The sequence below is a fragment of the Haliotis asinina genome, chromosome 11, assembly GCF_037392515.1.
Source record: "Haliotis asinina isolate JCU_RB_2024 chromosome 11, JCU_Hal_asi_v2, whole genome shotgun sequence".
In the NCBI taxonomy this organism is placed as follows: Eukaryota; Metazoa; Mollusca; class Gastropoda; order Lepetellida; family Haliotidae; genus Haliotis; species Haliotis asinina.
This window is the reverse complement of record NC_090290.1, coordinates 22,483,132-22,509,647: the sequence shown is the minus strand read 5'-3', so window position 1 is coordinate 22,509,647 and position 26,516 is coordinate 22,483,132. Positions and strand designations below refer to the sequence as shown.

At 41.8% G+C, this 26,516-nt stretch overlaps 1 protein-coding gene across 1 annotated transcript in view; it reads left to right on the top strand.

Annotated features, from left to right (window-relative positions):
* Positions 1 to 2,392: 2,392 nt before the first annotated feature.
* LOC137256365 (5'-AMP-activated protein kinase subunit gamma-1-like) overlaps positions 2,393 to 26,516 on the top strand; it is a 372,719-nt gene continuing 348,595 nt past the window's right edge. The window contains exon 1 of the mRNA XM_067794188.1: positions 2,393 to 2,778. Within this exon, the coding sequence (XP_067650289.1) occupies positions 2,710 to 2,778 (69 nt within the window). The 5' untranslated portion in view covers positions 2,393 to 2,709. The remainder of the gene's footprint in view (positions 2,779 to 26,516) is intronic.

The following is a 26,516-nucleotide window of genomic DNA, read 5'->3' as shown; positions in this document are numbered from 1 at the left end:
TAGTCTAGTGGTTAAAGCGTTCGTTCGTCACGCCGAGGACCCGGGTTCGATTCCCAAAATAGGCGCAATATGTGAAGCCCATTTCTGGCGGCCCCCCGCAGCGATATTGCTGGAATATTGCTAAAAGCGGCGTAAAACGTAACTCACTCACTCACTCACTACAAAACAAACTCTCCTTTAGCCTGTTTTATATTGTATTGAATTCTATATTTAAATTGTTTAATTACTAGTTTTACATTGAAATATAATGTGTGAAGCCCATTTCTGGCGTCCCCCGCCACGATATTGCTCGAATATTGCTAAAGGCGGCGCAAAACCCAACTCATTCACTCACTCCCCTGAAGAAAGTCGAGGCGGTGGGGCTGCATAACGGTTACAGCGTAGTATCCGGGGTCTTTTGCATCCATGCGTGAATTGAGTCAAACCAATTTTCGGTGGTCCCCCTAGTACCGAATTAGTTTTTACAGAGTGAGCGATGTCTTAAGCATGTCAGTAGTAACTATTTCTGCTGTCGGTAACAAAGCAAGGAGCAGCTTGAGTAGACTATACCAAGAGACACGAATCAGGCTGTCGAGGTATGATAACGCTCTATATCCACCAGATCGTCCCGAACAACGACTGACCGAGTTACATAGCGCTTGACCCGATACGATCCGGGTTAGAATTGGTCTTCAGTAAAACAGTAAGACTCGCTGACTTGGTTGACACATCGTGTCTCATTTGCGTAGGTCGATGTTCATGCTGTTGATCACTGGATTATCTGGTTCAGACGCGATTACGTACAGGCCGCCGCCATATATAGCTGGATTATTGGTGAATGTGGAGTTAAAAACAAAACACACACAGCGTTTAAGAATATATATCTCCGAACAGTGAGAATGGGATTCGCACATTGTATCCATGTCGGGATTCGAACCGGCTTTCGGCGTTGTGAGTAAACGCTTTAATCACAAGACTACCCCACGCAGAAAGCCCGGGTTCGATACAGCCACATTGGTGAGCACAATGTGTGAAGCCCATTCCTGCTGTGTGGACACTGATATAGTTGGGATAGTGCTAATAATTTAGATTTAGACTACGATACGACAAGTCAGCATGTCAGGATACCTGGCCACCCGATCCTGTTAGTTGCATCTTAAAACATGGGCTGCAGAAGACCAGTTCTAACCCGGATCTTCATTGGTCCCTGAGTGAGCAGTAAATCATTCGAAGAGGCAAGCCTAGACTATGATCTGCTACCTTAGACAATTGTGCATGTCTACTGTTACGAGTGTGTGTTTTCTGTAATTTGCATTATCATTGATTAAGTGGTAGTTATCACAGGGTCACAATGTTTCGAGTTTTGTGAGTGGATTGTGGGTCACTTTTCATATCATATACGTTCAACGGCAATAGTATTTTTAGCGTCAGGCCTTCTTGATAGCGGTCCAGTTACCTGCCCTTGGCAATCTATTGTTTACTTCCTGTTCGCGAATGTTCTGACTAAATGGCGAAACAGACGCACTTTGCGGAATCACAGGAATTCAGCCTCTGCCTATCAACACCTGTTTGTCAACAACATCACATTCAAGACTGACACTCCACGCCGGACTACATATTGTGGAAATTGCCTCCAGTTACTATATCTGATTTCTATGTAAATTGCCAAAATTCTAGTGAGTTAATATTTTATATTTGTGACCCATTACCTTAGACTTGTGGACCCGTGAAGGTTCCGGGGTAGAATAGGCCTTCAGCAACCCATGCTTGCCATGAAAGGCGACTCAGCTTGTCGTAAGAGGCGACTAACGGGATCGGGTGGTCAGACTAGCTGACTTGGTTGACACATGTCATCGGTTCCCCATTGCGCAGATCGATGCTCATGTTGTTGATCACTGGATTGTCTGGTCCAGACTCTATTATTTACAGACCGTCGCCATATAGCTGTAATATTGCTAAGTGCGACGTAAAACTAAACTCACTCACTCACTAGACTTGTGACTTAAGTGCATTGCACTAGAAATCTGTATTGTGATTCATTATAACTTGCTCATTGTTTGCTCAATATATTATTGAATATTTAAGACTTATCTGTGTTATATTTTGCTCATTGAAAGGGGATTCACATACTTTTTGTCACGGCAATTGATTAACCGTAACACTAGAAACAAACGTTTATTCTAACACGCCTTTCCTCGAAGATTTACGGTACACCTTACATATCGCAAGTCACATGTGATGAGAGCGTTACCTACTGTTCGACAGTTATCCATCCAACCGCCTATAGTCACAACAGCTGCAGAAAGCACACCGACGCTGGAGTATATTTCACACTACTCGATATAACGTGGCATTTTGTTCACACACTGTTAACTCAGTCATAAGTTTTCCTCGACTTTACCTCATCGACCATAAACAAGACCTGCAGGACTACATGCTGGTCTATTTCTTTCATCAGGAAGTCATAGTGTACATGACAACTGCGCACACCTCGTCCTGTCGTGGCGTTACAGCAGGGTACTATTAACACGTGTGGATACACTGACGATCACCTATAACGCGTTAGGTCATACTACGTATGGGGCCGCTTAGGTGAATATGAAGAAACACTTGTAATCAGAGTATTACGGGCCAAGTGGACCAGAGTGTGTACAAGTGTTAGAATACCAGCTGGGGGATACCTGTGTTGTCATCTGATTGGATTATCGGAGATTTCGTGGATTATCGACGATGGATTGTGATCCGATCCCATCCCTGTGGCTGCAGGAAAAACAAAAGAAAAAGGTTCAGCTGGAACTGGTAAGTCCTTTACATACAGACATACATGATACTTGCGTTTCATCCTCTACTTATCGAATGTATGTAGAGAGACCGTGGAAGCAGTTCGCGTGTTGTTATGAAACTGAGTTATGACTTTACAGCATGGGCCTATTAAAGTACTTCAGCCAAAGATATGCCCTTTACTATATCTTGTCCCCTGTAGTATAACGAGCACCACAATGCGTAGGGGCGTGATACAACAAACGAATACGCGTGGGATATACTGTCAAATACTGCATCATACGTACTAACCACGAGTATTTACGAGTACATACGTGTGTCTGTGCGAACGTCTCTTTCTCTCTCTCTCTCTCTCTCACTCTCTCTCACGCCGTAGTGTTTGAGTCACGACATGGATTTAAATATTTTTTTATTAACGCGTGATGGAATATTTTCTTGAAGCCTTCGTTGACAATAACTGATCCGAGACAAACCACGGTTACCTTCTTTAAGCGTACACATAAGAAAGAGGAAATACATTTTAGGAGACTTCATGCCTCCTTAGGCTAAGAAGACGACAGTTGAATTGGAACATGAGATATGTGATTAGGTTTTATACGCAACCTGGTGACTCGGTATTTAAAATTTAATGCAATATGTATGTGTAATAAAAACTGAGATACATAAAAATTCATAAAATAGGGCTAATTTACAACTCTTTAAATATTTTTTTTATTTTTCCGAATTTCCATTACCGCGGGGTCATTGGAATTCAGTGTTAGTAGATATTGGGCTTTTGCACTGCCATGATGAAAGTTTCAAGGGGTGATAATTGGACCCACCCTAGTACCCGTAGAAAGATGACACCCTCAACCCGCTGGGTATACTGATATCTGGGTGTCCAGCCGCTCCGTTACGTGTTACGTACCATCTGTGTTCTGTTACATCCACGGAAGGTCTATATCCCCTTTATTTGCTTCAGTGATGATCGATGGCATGCTTTGTGTGATTTCAAAAAGTTCGCCAGATGTGATTTACTTCCAAATAAGGCTATTTTTATTTATTTTGTTTCCGTAAAAGTATATTGATGTTACATCTTAAGCTCACAAAAAGGAATTTTGTTGCTGCATCCGATATGAATATATATACACGTATATTGCCGTTTTCCGCGTTGCCAAAGTTGAAATGAACATCACAGTCAACTGAACGACTATCTGCCTTATCTGTGAGAGATGACCCGGTGTTGGGACAACATATGTTTCGTCACATGCAGGGACTGCCCTTTGGCCTCGATTTTATAAACTCGACATATCACGTCTTTGATAGTGGATGGGTGGTGAGTGTGTGAGTTAGGTTTTTGCAATATTCCAGCAATATCGCGGCTGGTGACACTAGAAATGGGCTTCACACATTATACCCACGTGGGGAATGGAACCCGGGTCCTCGGCGTGACGAGCGAACGCTGTAACCACCGAGCTACCCCTTTGGTATGTAGTATGAGTGCTGTTTTACGCCGTTATGAACAGTGACTAAGTTGACTGACAGTGTCAGTTTTATCGGGGAACCCAAAGGGACGAAGTCTCTGACATCATTTCGACGAAACGGTGCTGAGAATCCTGTAATCACGACACTCCCAGGGGACACATCTCTAGATCAGCACCAGACAACTCTAAATGGTGTCGATACCCTTTAAACGTTTATAAAACGTAATTGGTCGTAAACAACCCCTTCTTGTCGTAAGTGACGACTAACGGGATCAAGTGGTCAGGCTCGCTGTCTTGGCTGAGGTATCGATCGATCCTCATGATACCAGTCACATGGATTGTCTGGTCCAATCTGCAGAGTGTGGCGTTACGTTTATAATACGTATATAGTAACACTTTATCCATGGTTTATCTAAGCTAATGTCACATAAGTTTAATCTTTAATTTATGAGCAAAGAAGAACCCTATTACGACACCCGATCATCAATGTTTTCAAGTACATATACTCAGGAAGTTGGCAAAAAATAAAAAGAAAAGAACTGTTCCTTTTTTTAAAAAACCAACAAAAACAAGCTTGCGTGATTTGAAAATATATAGTGATGTCCTGAATTTTGTGAAGGCTCACCAAAAAAGAGAAAAGGTTCATGATTGAAGAAAAACCAGTTTCCCTCTTTATGCTGAATTTTATCAAAACATGTGAATATATAAACTGTAACTACGAACAAAAATCGGTGATGAAAGAAATAGGAAAAGAATAGCTTTTGGTCAAGTGGCAACCATCGAGAGTTGGATTCAAAGACCACTAAAACATTTCCAGGTTGGCCTGTTATCCCATTCTTTAAGGTGTGATCAATCTGACCCTTGTAAACATCATTAAAAAAGAGTTTCACACGGGATATGAAAACAATACCTGTTGAATTTGTATACAGATTGTATAAAATACGAACTCGTGAACATCCGGGTTAGAAATGGAATGGACCGCGGGACCGCGTGGTCAGGCTCGGTGACCGATACTGCTGGGTGACCTACCCAATACAGTCTCACAGGATTGTTACATCCAGTCTCCATAAATACCCGGAATATTGCTGACTGTGGCGTTAAACAACAAGCGACCAAATTTGCAGCATTTTTTTTTTAATATTGTATTTTGTAATAATAATGATACAATTGGGGACATCATTTCTTTTCTCTGGGTATCAAAATGATATCTTTTTCATATGTAAGTTATGATGGTGCCTGTTTTATGTCAGTGTAAGTAAACTTCTCCTCAGTACTTTTCGCTACACTCCACTACTGAGTCTAACAAAACCTTATGGGAGGTCGCGTCAGATAACCTTTGAGATTGACCAATCGGAACACAGCTTACCAAATCACAAATGTGGACATTGGCACATACCCTTTGAAGGTTTTATCTCGAAAAGGTTCGTACCCGAACGATTCCGAATGCTATTTAGCTTACGCTTGCTTCCGGGTGATGCATACCTACAACCATGACAACGGTGAGTAAAGAGTCGCTGAAAATAGTGTTTTGGGCAATATTCAAGGAAGTCATCTTCCGGAAATATTAGCTAATGGTAACCATGTCCCAAAAGCGCATATACTGCAGGTCAACTAATTGTGTTATATGCGGAGTTTTGTTTGTGGAGAGATCTGTGTCAGTGACCTGAATATTTTGAAAGTCCCTCCATTCCCTAAATAGTAGCCGTTGTCTGATTGGTTAAACCTATTTAGCCGTCTCGCGTTTGATTGGACGGCCATTGGCCGCTTAAAGGTTACCTGACGCGACCTTCTACTAGGTTTTGTTAGACTCAGTGATTGAGTGTAACGAAATACACTGAGACTAAGTTTACTTAGACTGGTTTTATGTTGAATCCACTCAACAACATTGTTCCAATCTCAATATCACATTCATAGAATATGTATATTATGGTTCCGATACTCGTTTTACAGAAAGTACAAGCACTGGATTCTGTCAGTTTCAGTTTTGATATCATTTCGTCAGTTGATATACACCTGTGATTGATACTATATTGAAACGATTGATGTTTTGCATTAACAAGGGCCATGAACGGTATTAAAACACGACTCTTTTGTACAATTTACAAAATGTCATTCTCCAAACTGACTCTTACATCTGTCCTTTTGACAAACTGACTAAAAATATATGCATTGTAGAATTTTTAAAGTGGTTAAAACACTCGCGTCACAACCTACACGCGAAAAACAATTCCCCAAATACTGACTTCTTTCTCACGAATAATTTTCGTTTTCCACGTGATGAAATTAAAACCTCGCGTTCGACGACGATGGGACAATACGGGTGAGTGAGTGAGTGAGTTTAGTTTTACGCCGCACTCCGCAGTATTCCAGCTACTAGTATATGGCGGCGGTCTGTAAATAATCGAGTCTGGACCAGACAGTCCAGTGACCAACAACATGAGCATCGATCTGCGCACTTGGGAAGCGATGACATGTGTTAACCAAGTCAGCGAGGCTGACGACCCGATCCCGTCAGTCGCCTCTTACGACAAGCATAGTCACCTTTTATGGCAAGCATGGGTTGCTGAAGGCCTATTCTACCCCGGGACCTTCACGGGTCCGGGACAATATGGACATTTTGAACTTTTCACGCAACTCCATTGACAACAGTATATCTGGCGATCCGGAACAAGCGAGGACTGCTCTTATTATATAATCACGGCCTATATTTTCGAAGCTGTCTTAACGCTAAGAGAGTCGTAAGTGCCATACATACATTTTCTAGACATGCAGACTTGCATGGAGTTATCAGGACGATGGTTAACCTGTCGAAAATCATCTTTATTCTCTCACTTGAATAAGACAAACATTTGAACGGAGGATACTTGGCATTGTGCCATGCAGTCTGAGCTATCCATTAGACATTCCAGAATGTTATTTTTTCCTTACGGTTTAAACTTTTTTAAATTTGGCTTTGTAAGGATAATTTTCGAAGCGTGGCTTCAAAACATAACCGCGAGTAAACCTTTTAATGACTTTCGAGTTTGGCCCTAAAATGTGACTGTTTTTGTGTTTGCAGGATCAAGGATTAAACTGCTTCACAAATTCAATAACAGACACATTCTGATACTCCTCGCTGGCTCACACTGTGGCCGCTGAAGGTGATGAAGCGAAATAACAGTTTTTAATCGTTACAAATCTTTGTACCAAACGTTTGTTGCCATAAGATCTTCTGGATAATAAACTCATTCAAAACAGGTCTCTTGTATCCATTTAAAAATATGCTTATCACGTTTCTCAATTTTCAAGCAGACGCCATTGCATATAAGCTTAGGGAAATAGAATGTACTTCTTACATACATCTTAACTCAAGTTTATTGTCGTAATAGTTATTTTGAAAGTTGCACTATTTCTGTGTCCTATACACGCCTGGTAGTTTCTGAATTTCCTAGCTGACGCCGTTGTAAGCGGTGATGCGAAAACCTTCTCAATCATACAAACCGCCTTTCAAAGTGATTATTGCCAGAACAATAAAGTGTTTTTTAAAAATGGTATTTGGCTCCTCAGAATAAATATGTATAAGTGATTTATTTTAACGAAATGAAATTGACAACTGAAAAAAGCAATGTTGCATACACCCCGCGGGATACATTGGTAACATATTTACAATACAGGTAGTGCTTGCCGTCACGAATCCCCGCCGCGACGAGCGGTATCTGGGGTATCGTCACTTGTGATGTGGGAGATTAATTGCTGATGTCTGCAACAGTAGACACCATCAGTACGACAGGTGACACTGACTGTTTAGAAAACACCGACACGGTTTAACTTTTTCTCATTTATCTCGTTTACATGTAAGAGGTTTGTTACTGTGAGGCAAACAGTTTACTGGTTCATATCAGGTTAATGGCCCCCTAACTTGAAATCTAAGACAGTGTACATCACACATATATGTTAGACAATGTCCTGAAACGTTGTAGAATTACAAAGGTTGTTTTCTCAGACACTGAAACTCTTTAACCGTGAAGAGTATGGTTTTACGCCGCTTTTAGCGATATTTCAGCAATATAACGAAGTGTGTGGAGTGTGTGTGTGTGTGTGTGTGTGTGTGAGAGAGAGAGAGAGAGAGAGAGAGAGAGGTGGGGTGGAGAGGGGGGAACAAAAAATGGGCTTCAAATTGTGTACACGTGGGGAATATCAGATTCGTGGCTTCAGCATGACCATCGGACGATGTTTAACCTTTAGAGTACCTCCACTGCCCTTCAAGAGAGGGAAATTGCTGATGTATGGGGAAAACAGTGTGTATTTGTGTTATTAACCCCTGGGACGTGCGTTTCCGGTGACACCTCTCGTGATATTGCAGGACTATGAGCAGAAGAGGCGTAATACTGTATTCACTCATATCTCGGTATCTCAGATTAAGGTTTGTGACGAAGAGGATATGAGGAAAGGGATATAAGTACATCTTTGGAGAAGAACGAGTGACCGCCTTTAGCGATATTCCAGCAAAATCACGTCGGGGGACACCAGAAATGGGCTTCACATATTGTATCCCTGTAGGGAATCAAACCCAGGACAAGCGATCGCTTTAGTAATTAACGACCAGACTGACGCCACCGTCCTGGAAACATCGACTTGGGTGCCGACAAACCTAGAAACATAATCAGGACAAGTATTGTATTTTATCCGCCTCCAGATGTCTCTGTCCAGCGACAGCAGGCACATTACACAATTCAAATCGCTAATTATACTTACGGGAGAACAACTAATATGTGCATCGTCCCGGTGAAATAAACAGGTAATGTCTTCCAAAAGGGGGTCGTCTCCTATGAATTGGAGGTTAGTGAAAGGAAAAAACGGCATAACAGATTTATAAAATGTATATACATTCTTCAAATGTAAGCTATTTAACAAAATTTACTGCCTTAGTTATAGAGCAATTATTTCGTGCAAATTCAGTGGTAAAGAGATGAAAATTCTTATTTCTGTGGTTCTTTTTACTTGAGTCCACAAGATGGTGTCAAAGTCAGTAACTAGTCTGACTACCATTCGCAGCGATTACTGTTCGGCACGGTCACGGCACAGACTACGAAAGTCGACGTAATCGACCTTATGGAATTCTTACCCACCCTTCCTGCAATGTGATGGCCATTTGTGCGCGTCTTTTGGCGTTGACGTAAACGTCGATCGAGTTCAGCCCATAGGTGTTCTATCGAGTTTACGTCTGTTGATCGGGCAGACAATGGCAAGAGATTGACGTTAGAACTGGCAAAGTAGCGGACCATGAAGTTGTCACACCGTAACGACTTCGTTTAGGTACCGATTTCCCGTCAAATTCCCTTGAACCACCTCCACATCAGATGTTTGTGCGCTGGATATCACACCGCACACTTTCATACTCCTATACCGAATCTGTCGACCAGTCGAATGCAATTAGGGGCAAAACGTCCATTTCTACAACGAGAAACGCTGTCTTCTATCTTGCATGTGAAAAGGAAATCGTGATTCATCACTGAACCAAACTTGTCTCCAGTTTCTGAGGTTCTACGACACCACAGCAAGTCATTGCGCCGATAAAAGTCTCCCAAAACAAGGGCGACAACTGGACTTCTTGGTCGAATCACTACTTCAAGCAATCAATTCTTGACAGTTTGGTCGGAAATTCTTTGCAAACCAGTAATGTCAGTAATAGGATGACATGACCATGGAATGACATATCTCTTGTAAAAGTTTGAAAGGTCATTTGCAAACACTGACCGTTCGGGATGGCCGTCGTCTCCCCTGAATAGACATCATCCATAAGAAATCTCTCCTGAAAACAAAATCATTTGACAAATTTAGACCATAGCATAAACACGTGCTTATGAATCACTATCAAAATAGTAATGATACAAGGCTTGTTTTTCTGTTGTTGTCTTTTATTTATTTATTTATTTATTTATTTATTTATTTATTTATTTATTTATTTATTTATTTATTTATTTATTTATTTATTTATTTATTTATTTCAACGCCACACTCCGCACTACTCGTCCACCATTACGGCCAGAGAATCACGTCTTTCATTCAAATCATCCGAACTCCTTCATACAAAAAGATAAACACAAATATAAACACCCCTTGAAGAAAGAGTATGTTTAATGTGTGACTTCCATCGAAAACAGATATTGTTTTGTACCCGAATGTCCTTCCCATCATAACCTAAGAAAAGGATATTTTGCATTGTACTTCTCTTCTCAGAACACAATCTTGAAACTTAATCTCTACTAACAAAATGAATCGAGGAATCACTGTCTAATTGAAAATCAATTTGAATACCTAATTACTGTGTTAGAAATTATCTTGTCCCCGTGTTATTCAGTTAATGTATTTTGTGTGCGAGTCACTGGCCTTTATGCGGCAATACACTACAATTACTGGAGTGCTGAAGATCATTTCTAACTCGGATCCTATCGGATACCAATTTCGTGAAGATCCTTGACAGAATAGCAACCCATGCGTGCCACAGAAGGCGACTATGCTACTCGTAAGGGCTGACTAAGTGGATCGAGTGGTCAGGTTCGCTGACTTGGCTGACACATATCATCTGTTCCCAAGGCCGAAGCTCATACTGTTGATCACTGGATTGTCTGATCCAGACTCCATCAATTACAGATCGGCACCATATAAGTATATTGCTGAATGCGCCGTAAAAATAAACTCACTCACTTACCGGATACTACGCAAAGAATCTTTGTTCTGATCGCTAAATCATTTGAGATAATGTTTGCGTGATTCTCTACCGAATCCTCATCAGCACATTAGTCTTATGCTAATACAGTTCGTATCTCGAATTCGGATAATTTGATTTATCATCGAGGTTTCATATATAAATCACTTAGAGTTCTTTCATCTATTTAATTAGCAAACATTATGTGTAAAAACATTATTTTCTCCGACGTAATCAACGACGCTCCCAGTAACATCGCCAACGGTTCGATAAGGATGGTTCTTTTACATATGGTGCCTGGTTTATTTCCCGTAGAAGCTCGAATTCAAAGATGTTTATGCCACGCTCTTCACACTGCCTCTGTAGCTCTGGCATTTGATAACCCTGTTCTGTGTGATCTATGATATTGTCGGACTAAATGTCAAGACGTGTATTAACGTGTAACTGTAACGTGAAGTTTATATCTTGGAAGAGGAATCACGTTGTTCGTAGTGTCAAGACAGGGTTGCACACTGAGTCCTATCCTTTTGTGTATGTGTAGGCACATTTTACCTTTGAATGCAAAGGGAACTGTTCACTGTTTTCATTGCCCTCCAGATAATGATATTAGGGACGTTGATTATATAAGAACCAAGTGCGGATTTAACCAATAAGCATTCAAAGATCACCATACAGTAAACCCTGTTCCTACAGTAGGGCTTTGGCACAAACTGACACTAAATCTCAAGACTTCTCATTCCTTTCTGTTGTGGCCGAAAGAAATTATTTTAACAATCAGTAAACTTTTAGTTTTAGATTTATCTTTCCTCAGTTAGCGCCGTGAGCACCCATTTCCTGGTTCAGACCAAAGCTTTAACCACATTAGACTTGATAATGGGGCTATTTAATTTCTTACGCCAGCTTGGTTGTATAGTCCTCTGGGTTCTGCGAATACAATTTGAGTGCACACTGCTCCGAAGACCTGGGTAATAATGTGAGTTGTTTTTCTTGTTTCCAGTCACTGGGGCTTGGGGATGCGACATTAAACAACATGCACTCACTCACACTTTTAGGACTTGGGTCTACTGGTATAAAGAACGCAGACAGGATGACTAAACGGCCATGTGACTAATGCCTTTGATCACGTTAAGAGAGTCAATATCCCGCAGGCTTGTAGATCAGTTAATGATACCAAACCACCCTTGTAGTTTACGTTGAGGCAACCATTATCTTGTTATCTTTCGCATCGCTTGTTTCCTCGGATGACTTTATGCAGGATGTGTCAGGATGCGTCAAATGTGTGTGCGTTCGTGGGCGCGCAGGGTGAAATATAAATACAGAACCTGAAAATATGTTTAATGTTTGTCTGTGTGTGTGTAACTATGTGCGCTTGTCTGTGAAGGATAGAGTATAGGCATTTTAATTAATGTAAAGTGTGTGTGTGTGTGTGTGTGTGTGTGAGAGAGAGAGAGAGAGAGAGAGAGAGTTAGATGAAATATAAAATATACGTCACCTTAGTGCATTATGACGTCATGTGTTAAACGCGAAGGAACAACGACTTCTCTCCTCTCTTACCGTGACACCCTAGAGTTCAAAACATAAGGCCCAGGTGCATTAGCATGACGCCCTGTACTTATTACATACACTTTGACGACACAGACTGTTTCATCAACTCAATACGCCACTATTGAAAGTTCCACAGAGAGGCGTATCAGTCCGTGCAAGGGGCGTGTCCCACCTGTATACGTGATATCCACTTCCTCAAACTTAATTCATTAATCTAGAGCATGCCAAGTATTGACCTTGAAAGAAACAAAACAGAATATATTTGACACAAAACAACTTTCCAACAAGTCTGAATCCTATTATAGATCCAGAAAATGACGTCAATATGCAGGTGACAACCGAAGGATCCGATTACTGCCGAACATTCGAAAAAGTAGATCCGGCAGCCGTTCTATTCGGAATTCGACCGAGAGCGCCGTAATATGCGGTCGTAATGAGTGAGTGAGTGAGTGAGTGTGTTTAGTTTTACGCGGCACTCAGCAATATTCCAGCTATATGGCGGCGGTCTGTAAATAATCGAGTATGGACCAAACAGTCCATTGATCAACAGCATGAGCATCGATCTGCGCCATTGGGAACCGATGACATGTGTCAACCAAGTCAGCGATTCTGACCATCCGATCCCGTTAGTCGCCTCTTACGACAAGCATAGTCGCCTTTTATAACAAGCATGGTTTTGCTGAAGACCTATTCTACTCCGGACCTTCACCTTCACGGCTCGTATTGCGGTCGCAATATTAAATAGGCATGTAATAATGTTTTGTGGGTGTCTGTTTTCTGGGTGAGATAAGGTATCACACATCACGATGTGTCTAGGGTACAATTCGGACTGTGTGTTCTTGACATGGAGTGGTTCAGGTGAGTTATGGCATCGTGAGTTACACTCGATGAGTGTCAGTGTTGAAATATGATGTGGTGTGATGAGTTAGTGGCGAGATGTGTGTTTAGTGAGTCGTTTTATCATGTGGTACTGACAAGTACTCACAGGATTATCATTTTTACGACAATGGACACCAGAACGGGGAATCGAACAACGATTTGACGAACGAGCACGTTACAAACCCACAGTGCAAGTCTGTCATACAGATCTGAAAGAGACGTAGGACACAAGGCAAATTCTAAGTAATTTGACAATTCAAAACTCATACTTTCACACTGAAAATGAAGACCCTCAGTTTCAGGAATGAAACCTTACTGACGCCATTATGATGCCATTGTATGACCATGATGGATATCAAAGCTAATCTGCTGCAAAATCTCTAGGGGCTTAGGGATGGGGTTGGTGCGTGTAAGTTTAAACTTTAAACTTTAAAATAGCTATAGTAGCGAACGCACACAGACGACGTACATATACACGTTTATCTTGACTCACTCATAAATGTCGTTTTCTGATTGGTCAAGCGTTCTTTTGCTTTCAGTGTACCCCACTTACAAGTCAAGAACATTTCAATGTACCCTGCTGCCAACGGCAACTCATTCCGTACTTCATGTAGTCCTGGTTGTTTTTTTTTTGTTTTGTTTTTTAAAAAAATTTTTTACCTCGAATAACATTGAATCACTTATGATGCACGGAAATTACCGATGTTTTGCGAATGTAAATCGATGGAAGGAAGATTCGTGTGTCGTGTGCAAAATCTACCGATGTCTACGAAAAGATTTGCCTTGCATTCCAATAAGTAAATTCTGCCATAACGTTCATATGTGGTCCCTGTGAATATTAAGACGGGAATTACATCGCGGCGACTTTACTATGACAATACCTGTGGGAAAAACAGTAAGATGCAAGAATCGAATCGATTCATTCACTCAGGTTGGCTGAAGTGAACGAGACGATACCCAATACCCATTGAGGTGTTCGGTATGATAAATACATTGTTCACTGGTCACGAGGGGAACATAGGTTGATGTACCCTCGATGTTTGTTTATGTTCCCCGAGCCCAATCTTACTGAACACCTCATATAATGACCAGGGTGGCATTATAAACAGGTTGGACTGTTAGAGGACCTATGCAGTCAGCAAGGCGAATGAGCTGGTGTCTCTGTAATGAAACTTGAATGACTGGATAATCCAAGCGTGTAGCTGCAGGTGACTTGATGATGTAGGTGACAGGACGTCTATTGTCACAAGTGTTATCCAATCTCGGATTACAAGACTACTTAAAGCATTAATGAGTTTGGTCAATTAATTTGTGTCATGCCAGTTAACCAATTACGGTATGAATTTTTGCTCCCCAAACTATTTGCACGTGGCATTAAATACGGTTTGGCATTATTATCAGGGTATTATAGGTAGGATATCCTTTCTGGGAAAAACACATGACACCATATCCATTGTGGCATTGTAACCAGGGTGAAGTGTAACTTGTATTTAAATGCTCTGATTTCAGAGACTCCAAAAATCACTGTCTTTGACAGACTAGGTCACCAACGCCAGTCATATCCGGCTGTCGGAACTCGGTCAAGGTCACTGATCCTCGTGAAAAAGTGTTTACCCATAATCCTTTACACCAACGTATTACGAGAATCCCTTGGGTCAAAATGGCGTGATCGCGCAATGGGGTCGGAAGTTTCTGCAACTGACGACGGTCATTAGCGGTCGAATATTTTCGGTACGAATAATTGTATTGGTCAACATAATTATTTGATGACGATCGCAGCACTGTCCGTCGGGGCAAATAATTTGAAAGCGATGTATCCCGCGTTAAACGACAATATAGGACCTGGCTGCCCCTAGCAATTGCAAATGATACAAAACAAACATGTTTGAATTCGCTGAAGATATGACCGTCCACGTAGCCATGACAAGGGTTAAGAGCCATCTGCCACAAAGGTATTCCAGAATCTGTTTGAGTGCTAAACAGACAGATGAGACGTTGCGCTGTTGTGACGTCACTGTGGTCCCCGACTCCATCTGCTTCGGGACGATAATGGCGAGTGAGTGACCTGTTTAGATCAAGCTACGGCTGAAAGTCGATGGAATTAAATCTTGCTTCCAAGGGCAAACAGCTTAAGCATATGACATTGTTCTGACAAAGTGTGTCAAATTTCGTAATGGAGGCATTCCTTACAAAGTCGAATAGACTCAACCAGCGCCTTGTCAGTGTGGCGCATGCAGCACAAGGTTTTCGTGACCGTAGTTAGGGCGAGGTTGCGACAATCTTTCAGGGCCCACGTGCACAATGCGATCTTAGCTCTACAATGATCGTTACTCCCATTCTCCAATATTGGTTTAAGATGGTCGTATCGCTAATGTGGCTTTGTGCAAGTGGGCCCTGATGTGCTGCGTAGACAACGCTGATCACTGTATTGCTTTTGAACAAAAGGAAATGTATGTCTATCCACGGTAGGAATGCGGAATGCAATGTACGGGTCCGAATCCAGGGACATCAGTCTCAGATTACTGGGCCACCCGTGCCCCCTAAGGTGTTCAGTTTCACAGAGGTACTCAGGCGATCATTCCCCGTAGCCTACATATGATCGTGACGATGCGAGTTAGAAATGGCAGTCAGCAACCAATGCTGTTATGGATCGGTTGCTGTCAGTATTGATTGAACATCGGGTACCAGTCTGGCACCAGAGGGCAGTGTGAGAAAAGGTTTCTATATTTTGCTATCCAGTCGGGATAGGCATGCCTAAACGTTACCACAAATTAATTCACTGGTCCGAAATGTGATTCTAGAAACTAAGCCAAACATTACAAAAAGGTAAAATATAAAAAATAAAAATAAGAAAACACGTCTGAATTACTGAATATTCACTTGTCAGTCGGGCCAGTGACTGGAGATATACTGACCCGACGGTATTTTTATGAGCCACGGTCTAGCAGGCCAGGACTATATCCACAAATGTAAACATTATAGCATCTGTAGTAACTCTTATCTTATCTTGGAGCACGGTCTAGCACAGGCTAGCAATCCAGCGAGCTCAGAGGTGCCGGGATCGAGCCCACCTGTGACCGGGTGTGAAAAACCTCCCCCCAAAAAATTGGAGTCACTATTCTGTTCAGACTCTTTCAGTGTTGTCACACAACCCTGTGCACTTAAAAGAACCCACGAATCCGTTGGTATATGATCAGATGGCGGCCACACGAATACATGCAAACACCTCGCAGCGGGTACAGCAACGTGCAGTAAACATGGACAAAGTATTGTGACTGTGTGTCCCAGTCCATCCAGCTATAAAAGGGTATCTCGCAAGGATTGGAAAGCCACATTAACTCAGTGCACCTAGTAGGCTGCAAGATTTGTATGATCCCCAGGGAGTTGAGATTGAAAATACGATGTCCCGTTGTGATAGACATCCAAAGAGAAAACAAAGCGCCCTTGGCCAGTTGAAATGGCGATCTGTATATCGGCGCTATTAATGTCTAGCGCCGATATCCAGATCACCAGACTGACCATTGTATATATACATATATACACACATCACTGGCATGCCATGGTAACCATGAGGAGAATTACATAGTCCTGTGTGATATATACATTAACCGGCTGTAAATTTGACCAGTTGACTTAGAAATCAATCAATAGAAATCAATACATATAGATGATGCCTTCTCTTCTATACAATATGACAATGTCCCCTACGCCACACCTCCCTTCATGATAAGCCATTTTCTGTTGAGTTATGGCTTATAATCCCCCTTACGTATTTGCTCCCTATAAGATCCACTTAATGGGTACCCGGTAGGGTCGTGTCAATATTGGCAGAACATCGGGTATCAGTTTGCCTCCAGGGAGACGTACAACATGCGCTTATAATCATCCGCTTAAGTAAATACAAGAGCGTTTGTAGTTACCCACCAGCAACGCCCAGGCTACCCTGTATTGACCTTGACACCGGTGCGCAAGGTTACACACGACTATAAATCAGATTCAGTCGTTTAAGTAGCCGTTTGCGTTGAGAGCCTTAAGCGCTGATGAATCCTCCAACAGTTGTGATTGGATGTGAAAGAGTTTTTAGATTTTTAAAATGTAAATCCAAATCGGGCGGTGGGGAGCAGAAAATCGAACCCACAATCACGGGGACGCCTCTATGTCGGCGCCATGGCCCCTTAGGCCACCCGTGCTCGCTGTAGTGTATAAGAAAATAAGACATGATACAGAGGACAAGGCATAATCGAACTAGAGCGAGCACATTGACGCAGTTTAAAGCCGTAAAACATACATAAACATACATTATGAAGCAAGAAATAGACCTTGTTTCAACATCGTTAATGTAGGGTGTTGACAAGTGCTCCGCTCAACAAGCATACAGGTCGTAAAACGAACGCTAAACAGCTGTGTATTTACCCTTGAAGTTTATAGAGTCGATATTCCGAACTGACTCACTACTGTTCTACTGAGTGAGTGAACGAATGAGTTAACATTTACGCCGTTTTAGGAATATACTACCAATATCACGGCTGGCGACACCAGAAGTGAGTATCATAGTAGGAAATCGAACACAGATGTTCATCGTAGCGAGCGAACGCTGTAACGTTTGGGCTATCCCATCGCCCACAGTGCTTTACGAAGCTAGCATAGAAAATTGTATTTGATATGCATATAACCTGTGATGATCCGGGTCAGAAGTGGTCATAGTAACCCATGCTTATTTGACACATGTCATCGTATCCCAATTGATAGATCATGCTGTTGATTACTGGATTGTCTGGCCCAGAATCGATTGTTTACAGCCCGCCTCCATATAGCTAGACTATTACTGAGCGCTTCTTACAACAACAAACCAAACACGTAAACACTATGAAATACAATGGTGCAAGTGAAAATGCTGTATGTATATTTTATGTTCGATACGTTTTCAGTCAAACAACAAATTTTCTCAGTACTTTGATATTTGTATAGAGTAATCTTCAAAGTAGACTTTGTGGTACTCTGGATTCCGGGAAGTATTAGGTCGCTCCCTCGTGATTCGGTTTCGAATTAACTGACATAATCTCGGTTCATATAAGCTGATGTACAAAAGAAAGGTTACATAATTTTAACCATGTGTGTATTTTTTTTCCTTTAAAATTCCACAGAAGCTGGTGTGTAACTCTTTTGTACGTCAGTTCATCGTCGTTTTAACCCGATATTTAATATGCTTCGGTAGGGCGTCTTCCATACACTGTGCACGAAAGGTTATGTCCATGTGTGATTTATGGTGGTAGCTCTGGTTACGTCACGGCTCGGAATGATCTTCCATACAGTCTGACCCCTGAAGATCCGAGTGAGAATCGATCTTCAGTAACTCATCTTTGTCGTAAGAGGTGTGTCATCGTTTCCCAATTGCACAGATCGATGCTTATGATGTTGATCACAGGATTGTCGTGTCGACACAAGATAATTTACAGACAACCGTCGTATAGATGGAATATTGCAAGTGCACACCATACCGTTTGCCTTGGTCAGGAGGTGTACAAGGAGTTCCGGAATGATCATTTACCATTGCTTAGGTGAGTGAGTTTAGTTTTACGCCGCATCCACCAATATTCTAGTCTGTAAATCCTCAAGTCTGGACCAGGCAGTCCAGAGATCAATAGCTTGAGCATCGATCTACCTTCCTGTGAAGAACCGGATGTGTCGTAAGAGGAGACTAACGGGATCAGGTGCTCAGGATCAGCCTATGTCATCGTATCTAATTACTCATATCACAAGCAAACTGTAGCGCAAATGGGTTGCGCAGCATTGAGAAAATGACAAGTCTTACGCTTAGCTCGCATATGCAAAGACTTGTCATATGTTCTATGCTGCGCAACCTCATTTGCGCTACGGTTTGCCTGTGCTAATATCGATGATCAGTATATATTGTTCATACAGTTGATCATACGTTTGTCTGGTCCAGGCTCTATTATTTACAGACCTTCGCGTAAAAACGGCATAAAACTAAATTCACTCACTAATTTAATTTCAACACGGATCTTTACGGGTCGTTACGTACAAACATTAGACTGGTGCTGAAAATTATTATTCAGTCCTGAACTTTGTACCATGTTTATCAGTTCCACATGTTGAATTTCAACCCTCCAGGTTCATATGTTTTTATTCCACAAATCGACACCGACTACTGTTCACACAAAACTGTATAGCCTGTGAAATACTTTAAGTGACACATCTGCCATCGAACAATGTGGCCGTTGACAGGTGCCACAACCGAAAAATGCTGAATATTCGGCGGACTGTGGGTGTGCAGTTACGCCAGTTTAGAGTGTGCAGGAGCGCTGGAGTAGCCTACTGGTTAAGGCTTTCGGGTTCTATTCCCTAGATGGGTACAATGTGTCAACACCTATTATATACTGTGCTCCCCGCCGTGACACTGTTGGAATATTGCTAATAACGGCGTACAAATTAAACTTTCCCACAAGAGTAAGTTTGGTGCAACGCAGCTTTGACCAGCGTTCAAATGATACCATGTCCAACTGAATTAGAGTTTGTTCTGATCTGATCACCACCTTCAAAACATGCCGCTCCGCTCAAAGAAAGGGAAACTGTGTTTAACACATCCTAAAGTTGGTTGGTTGTTGTTGAAAGCCCCCCTAAGCATTATTCCAGCTATATGGTGGCAGTCTGTAAATAATCTGGACCGGACAATCCAGTGATCAACAGTATGAGCATCAGTTGGGATACGATGACATGTGTCAACTAGATCAGCTGACCACCCGATCCCGTTAGTCGTATCTTAAGACAAGGATGGGTTACTGTAGAGACAACTGCAGTCAGGCGTTCACCGAGTGAATGATAACTCCCAGCACCGATTCAGTGAGGGAAAACCAAGAAACCAAGAAACCAAGGAACATAATCATGGCAACCTTGGAATCGAAACCGCACTCATATTTTTTAGCCAAGGAGAAAGAGGGTGGAGGGAAGTTAATTTGTTCATGCATTCTTTGTGGGTGATGGGAGTGTGGGTCAGTGAGTGAGTGAGTCTTTTTTACGCCGTTTTAGCAATATTCCAGCAATATCACGGCTAGCTGGAGACACCAGAAATGGGCTTCACACATTGTACTCAGGAGGGGGAATCGAACCCGGCTACTAGGCTACCCCACCACGTAAGAATTTTGACTCGTATGCCGATTTTAGTCGGTTACTGAACACGAATCGTTAACACCCACACGTTTTCGTATCGGCGCTTGCGTTCAGCTAAGATGAATGGAATGGCTTTGGCAAATTGTCCAAACCGGTGAGCGTTTAAATAAATAACGCTCTGCATACCTGATCCTTGTACATCAATGGACACTTGTTAGAGATGCTTGAGTCTGATTACAAGATCAGTCCCCAAAACGCTTCCACGCAAGTAAAGTGATTTTAAAGTATTGCGCATTAAATAAACAGGCGTTTTAACCATGGTTGCCGTATTACCTCCACCGTAACACACTTCCTTGAAACTGGATTACATGTAACATCTAGTCTGGTTGCCGGGATAAGCTGCGCTTGCACTATCCCCAGCGCAGCCTAACCAGGGAACCAGACCAGATCCTGTCTGTCCAGACCCCTGTTAAACCGGAACCTAACATTCCGAACGAATATTATTTGAGATCTGTGCACATGGTTGAAGGTGATAATTTTTTATCAAGACGTCAAGCACTGTTTCCCGATGTTTGTTAATCTGGGAACAGTACGGTCCTTTGTAATGAGGCCTATTTGGACTTAAATTAATTACAACTAGAACTGAAAATGCCCAAGATGATTTCCTTTCCCTGTTAACTGTTTATAAAAGGGTATTACGGAAGCAGCCTATGTTTGTTGGTTCTGAGAACGTTGTCTTTACAAGGCTCTGCTTTTCGGCCTGCATAGTTACCTCCCTTAGTAATTGCAGGAACGTACGGCCATTGTTCGAATCTCAAATTTACCATAATCATGGTTCTTCAGTTGTTAGCATTCTAACAAACTTAATCAAGAAAGTAGCTAACGTCGCCTCCTACGTCAGTTAGATGAGTGAGAGTGAGTGAGTGAGTCAGTCAGTCAATGAACGAGTTGGTCAGTAGGTGGGTGAGTGAACATTTACACCGCTTTGAGTAACATTCCAGCAATATCACAGTGCGGGATTATCTCACTAACGCTAAAACAGTGCGGGATTATCTCACTAACGCTAAAATATTATGTAAATCTGCATTATTATGCAAATCTCCCACCTCTCACTCACCTACCATCAGCCTGAGCGACAGACTGCTTAATAACTGTATAAAAGATGATGAAACTGAAAGAGTTGGTACGGTAATCATACTTAGCTTCAATAACATATTTATCACGAGCTAGCCAGGTCACATGGGGTCATGGCTTCGCCAGAGGGTTAGATGTTAACCTATAGATATATGAACACAAACACTGCAACACTGTCAGTAACAGGTACTAGTGAACTCTGTGTCAGAGCGAGAGAGATGGAAGGGGTGTTGGTGACTGAGGGTGGGGGGAGAGAGAGGGGGAGTGGTTGAGAGTGGGAGAGAAGGGTAGTGTGGGGTGGGACTGTTTGAGAGACAGGGGAAGGAGAGTGAGGGTGGGTGGGGTTATGATTGATTGTGGGAGAGAGACTGGGGTTGGGGTGATGGGTGATGGGTGATTGGTTTACGTTGGAGTGAGTGGATGTATGAGACTGTAAACAAGTTCATCGGTGGCTAATCTTGGGAACAATGAAAAAAAAAGAAGATAAGTTCCTCAGCGGCTAGGTTGGTGGTTGATTGAGTGAGTGGGAGAAATAAAGGCAACCCATTATTGTGGAGTGTGTCGCTAATTCAATTCAATTCAAAATCTAAACCAGTGGTTGATAGTATGAGCGACATGGATCACTATCACTACTGCAGCTTATAAGCCAGTGTGTCGCATGTTACTTCAAGCAGTAAAATAACTTTCTTTATTCGTTTCTGTAAGAAACCAACGATACCAATCAGTTTCAGTGGGGTCTGCGTAACTTTCCTCATTCATGATCAAATCAAACTCTGCCTGGTATATATACCTGCAATAAATGAAATGAACAAGATTCTAAAACATTTCATTGGTTGATGAAGCTGTGGTAGTTTTATTTTACCATAAACCGATTCCTTTTCAGTGTCACACGAGCGAATCCCTGATAAGAAACAGAAAACGCATTATTTCCTTGGACGAGATCACCGATTTCGTATACACCATTGTCTACATTTTCCACGTCTATGTTATTATAGTGAATGTTCCTTTTTAAAATACTGACTGACTTGTGCGGACTTGCATTTCCGGTTTGTATTCATTAACCAGAAAATATTTCCGCCAATTTATACCAACACCAGCTTCAATTGTGATTTAAAACTTTTAACTTGACTGTTCATTTTCCGATCTAATGCTACCCTGCCAACTGATGATGTTTTCCACTGTTTATGAACATGAAGCGATAACCACAGCGACGGGCTGAAGACCGCCATTATCCAAATGTACATTTCAGTTCCAGCTACGTCATGGGTGTGTCAATCAATTTCACCATTTATATGAAGCTAATCCTTATTGTTCAACCGCGTCTCAACTGCATTGTAAATTGACGCGTCAGCGAATCGATACTGCTGTGTCATTTCTCATTCAGTGGTGTTGTTTATTTTACGACATACCAGTATATGATCTTAATCGATCATACCCAGGATGTATCGGTGATCGCACTTAAAGTCTAAAGTCCAGGGCAACGCCATTGTCTCTTTGTGTGTTCATTGCTGTCCTTTTCTATATATGTCTTTACATTTACTGGAATCCTATTAGCAACATTAAAGGCTAGAGGCTCGATAGATGACAGTGTCTTTATTACGTGTGATGAGATGTTTCGATATTGATTCCTATACCGTTATCAAGTGAGCGAGTGAGTGAGTATGATTTTACGCCTTTTTAGCAAAGTTTCAGGAATGTCATGGGTTTCACACATTGTACTCACGAAACGAATCAAAACCGGGCCTTTAGGATTACGAGCGGACGCTTCAACATGTAGGGTACCCCACCTCACCCTTCTGTTAAGAAAGAGCGACCGCGGTATAAGAATATGTACCAAAGCGTCACATCAATTAGCAAAGAAGTTACCATCCATTTCTTGACTTTATTATTTCTAGTCAGCTTCTAGAAGCCGATCGATCAAAGAGTGAGTGGGTGAGCACGGTTTTACGCCCCCTCTAGCAATATTCCAGCAATAACACTGCAGGGTGGACACCACAAATGGATTTGACACATTGTAACCAAATGGGGAATCGAACCCGGTTCTTCGGCGTGACGAGCGACGCTTTTCTCCATTGGGCTATCCCACGTGAGTGCAAAGTGTGAAACCCATTCGTTGTGTTCTTCGCCGTAATATTGCCGAAATATTTCTAAAAGCGGCGTAAACTGAACTCACTCATTCGCACGCTGTCTCAGAGATCACGAATATTAAAACACAAGGCCATCACTGAACACTAAAGCTTTCATTTAATTACACAACTTAGAAGTATTCTAGCATTTAATGCAAAACACAAAATGAAAATTTCTTCTTTATATTTGGGAGGGATATTTAGTTGTTCACATGAAATCGTTCGTGATTGTCTGTCATTGAAATGTACATGAAACGAACAACGGACATGCGTGTTTGGAGGTAAATCTCTCAACAGCGCAATACCAGTTTCGTATAATTATATTTGAACCGCGGGGTGGTAGGGTAGCCTAGTGGTTAAAGCGTCCGTCCGGCACGCCGAAGACCTGTGTTCGATTCTCACGTGGGTACAATTAGTGAGGTCTATTTATGACACCCCCTCCGCCGTGATATTGCTGGAATACTGCCGAAAGCAGGGTTTAACTACACTCACTCACCCATTATATATGGGACCCGTTTGATAGAGCAGTGAAATGGTTATGTGGCGATACATATTTTACGACTGCTTCAAGCAATAATTTTTCTTTTCAGATACCAAAATGACGATTCTTTTCAGAAGGGCAATTCTTACCAAGCATATTGTCTATTCACATAGATAGGACGTGGTTCAATAACACATTTTCTACAAAGATTGTTATGTTTATGGTTTAAACCACAAACCATGGATAATCGTGATGCCTTGATATGAGATATCTTGCTGGAGTGAGTGAGTTCACTTTTAACGTCATTTCGGGAATATTTTAAAGTTTATACAATATATACATTAAAACTTGAACGCCTTGCTTGGTTTCAAAATAACATTTGTCCATTTTAGTTAATGGTATGAAACATTTGGCTATAACAGGTCACAAGAAAGTGATAACTGGTCACAAGAAAGTGATAACTGGTCACAAGAAAGTGTTAACTACTGCGACAGACATGAGCGGGTTAGCAATTTCTTTAACCTCATCCAACGGTTATTTTTCGCATAGAAACATGCAAATCCTACAGTTGTTTATATACCGATATTTACCTACGCTATCCATACGGTTCAAAATAAACGAACTCCTATTAATAACACGAACGACATATTTGGCTAGCGTTTTAGAACCTCTAGACCATTGTTTACGTGATACAGACACCAGGACCATTCTACCCAGAGTTCCATGCGACCACCTTAGTTATGCTATCATCACTGCACCTAGCCTAACCGGAGTGTGAGCAGATCTTGACGCACTGTTGACTTCTCGTTTTATGACGGTAAAATTAATGTCATGTTGACCCTGTTAGCAGGTTTGTCAAGATAACAGGTACCAACTCTCAAGTGCTAGAGTTCATTTCAAATCGTGGATAGTAGTGAGTGAGTGAGTTTAGTTTGACGCCACACTCAGCAAACTTCCAGCTATATGGCGTCGGTCCGTGAATAATCGAGTCTGGACCAGACAATCCAGTGATCAACAACATGAGCATCGATCTGCGTCATTGGGAACCGATGACATGTGTCAATCAAGGCAGCGAGTCTGACCACCCGATCCCATTAATCCCGTTAGTCGCCTCTTACGACAAGCACAGTCGCCTTTTATGACAAGCATGGGTTGCTGAAGGCCTATTCTACCCCGGGACCTTCACGGGTCTCGTGGATAGTAAATAGATTATCACATTAGTGTGTGTCGAGACTTTTGAAATCTAATATTTTATCACTCGTTCTATAAATCAGCACAACACAAACAGGTATGTAATTATCTCAGTTTATAACATTCTCTTGAATGTTTAAACCCGTGAAGATCCGGGTTAGAACTGGTCTTCAGCAAGCAACATGAGGCGAATAACAGAATCGGGAGGTCATGCTCACTGACTTGGTTGACACATGTCATCTGTTCCCAGTAGCGTACATCGATGCTCATGCTGTTGATCACAGGATTATCTGGTCCAGACTCGATTAATTACAGACCGCTGTCATACCTAGCCCGAATGTCACTGCGTGTGGAGTAAAAATATACTCACTCACTCATTAATGTTTAACCAAAGTTAAGTGTCTAGTCAAAAGTCCATGTTGTGCCCTCGGTCTCGCACGGGATATACATGATTTCTGACAAACATTTCATAAATCAGTTTGACACAAATGCTTGCTTAATAATACCTACTCACAGCAGCCAGGTTCTCGAACTGTGACGATGACAGATTTATTTCATTTAAAAGAACTACCGCAGTGAATGTTTTTTTTAACGTGAGTGATACAAATGGCATGTTTTCAACGACTGAGGTCAAGCATCCACGAAACAATAAACCATCCGTCTGTATCAAAATCATGCTCGTACGTGCCATGACTCCTATGGTCAGTCATAAAACAGTAAATGTGTCCAGGCCGACATGAGGAGATGTATATATTTTGTTATATGTTTGGCCTTCACCACACTACGGCTAAATACTAAACTTGCATAACTTGATGTTTAAGTAGTTTAAGTATATTAATTGATAATTAATGAAAGAATATGAATAATAAACACATTGTCCGTCTAACAGACTGGCGTCCTTAGTCCTCTACTGTTTGGTAATCTAGACTTTAAGGATATATATTACCATATATACATGCGTTGGCTTGTTAGCGTTTAGTCAAGGCTAGTGGACGTGAATAGACAGTTAGTAATTCTTTCTTCAAAGAGGCAAGTCTAAATAAGCGGACAGCGCAAGTCTAATACACGTGTCATCAGCGCACATTTTTCCTATTTCACATAAACAAAGAAAGCACCCTCAT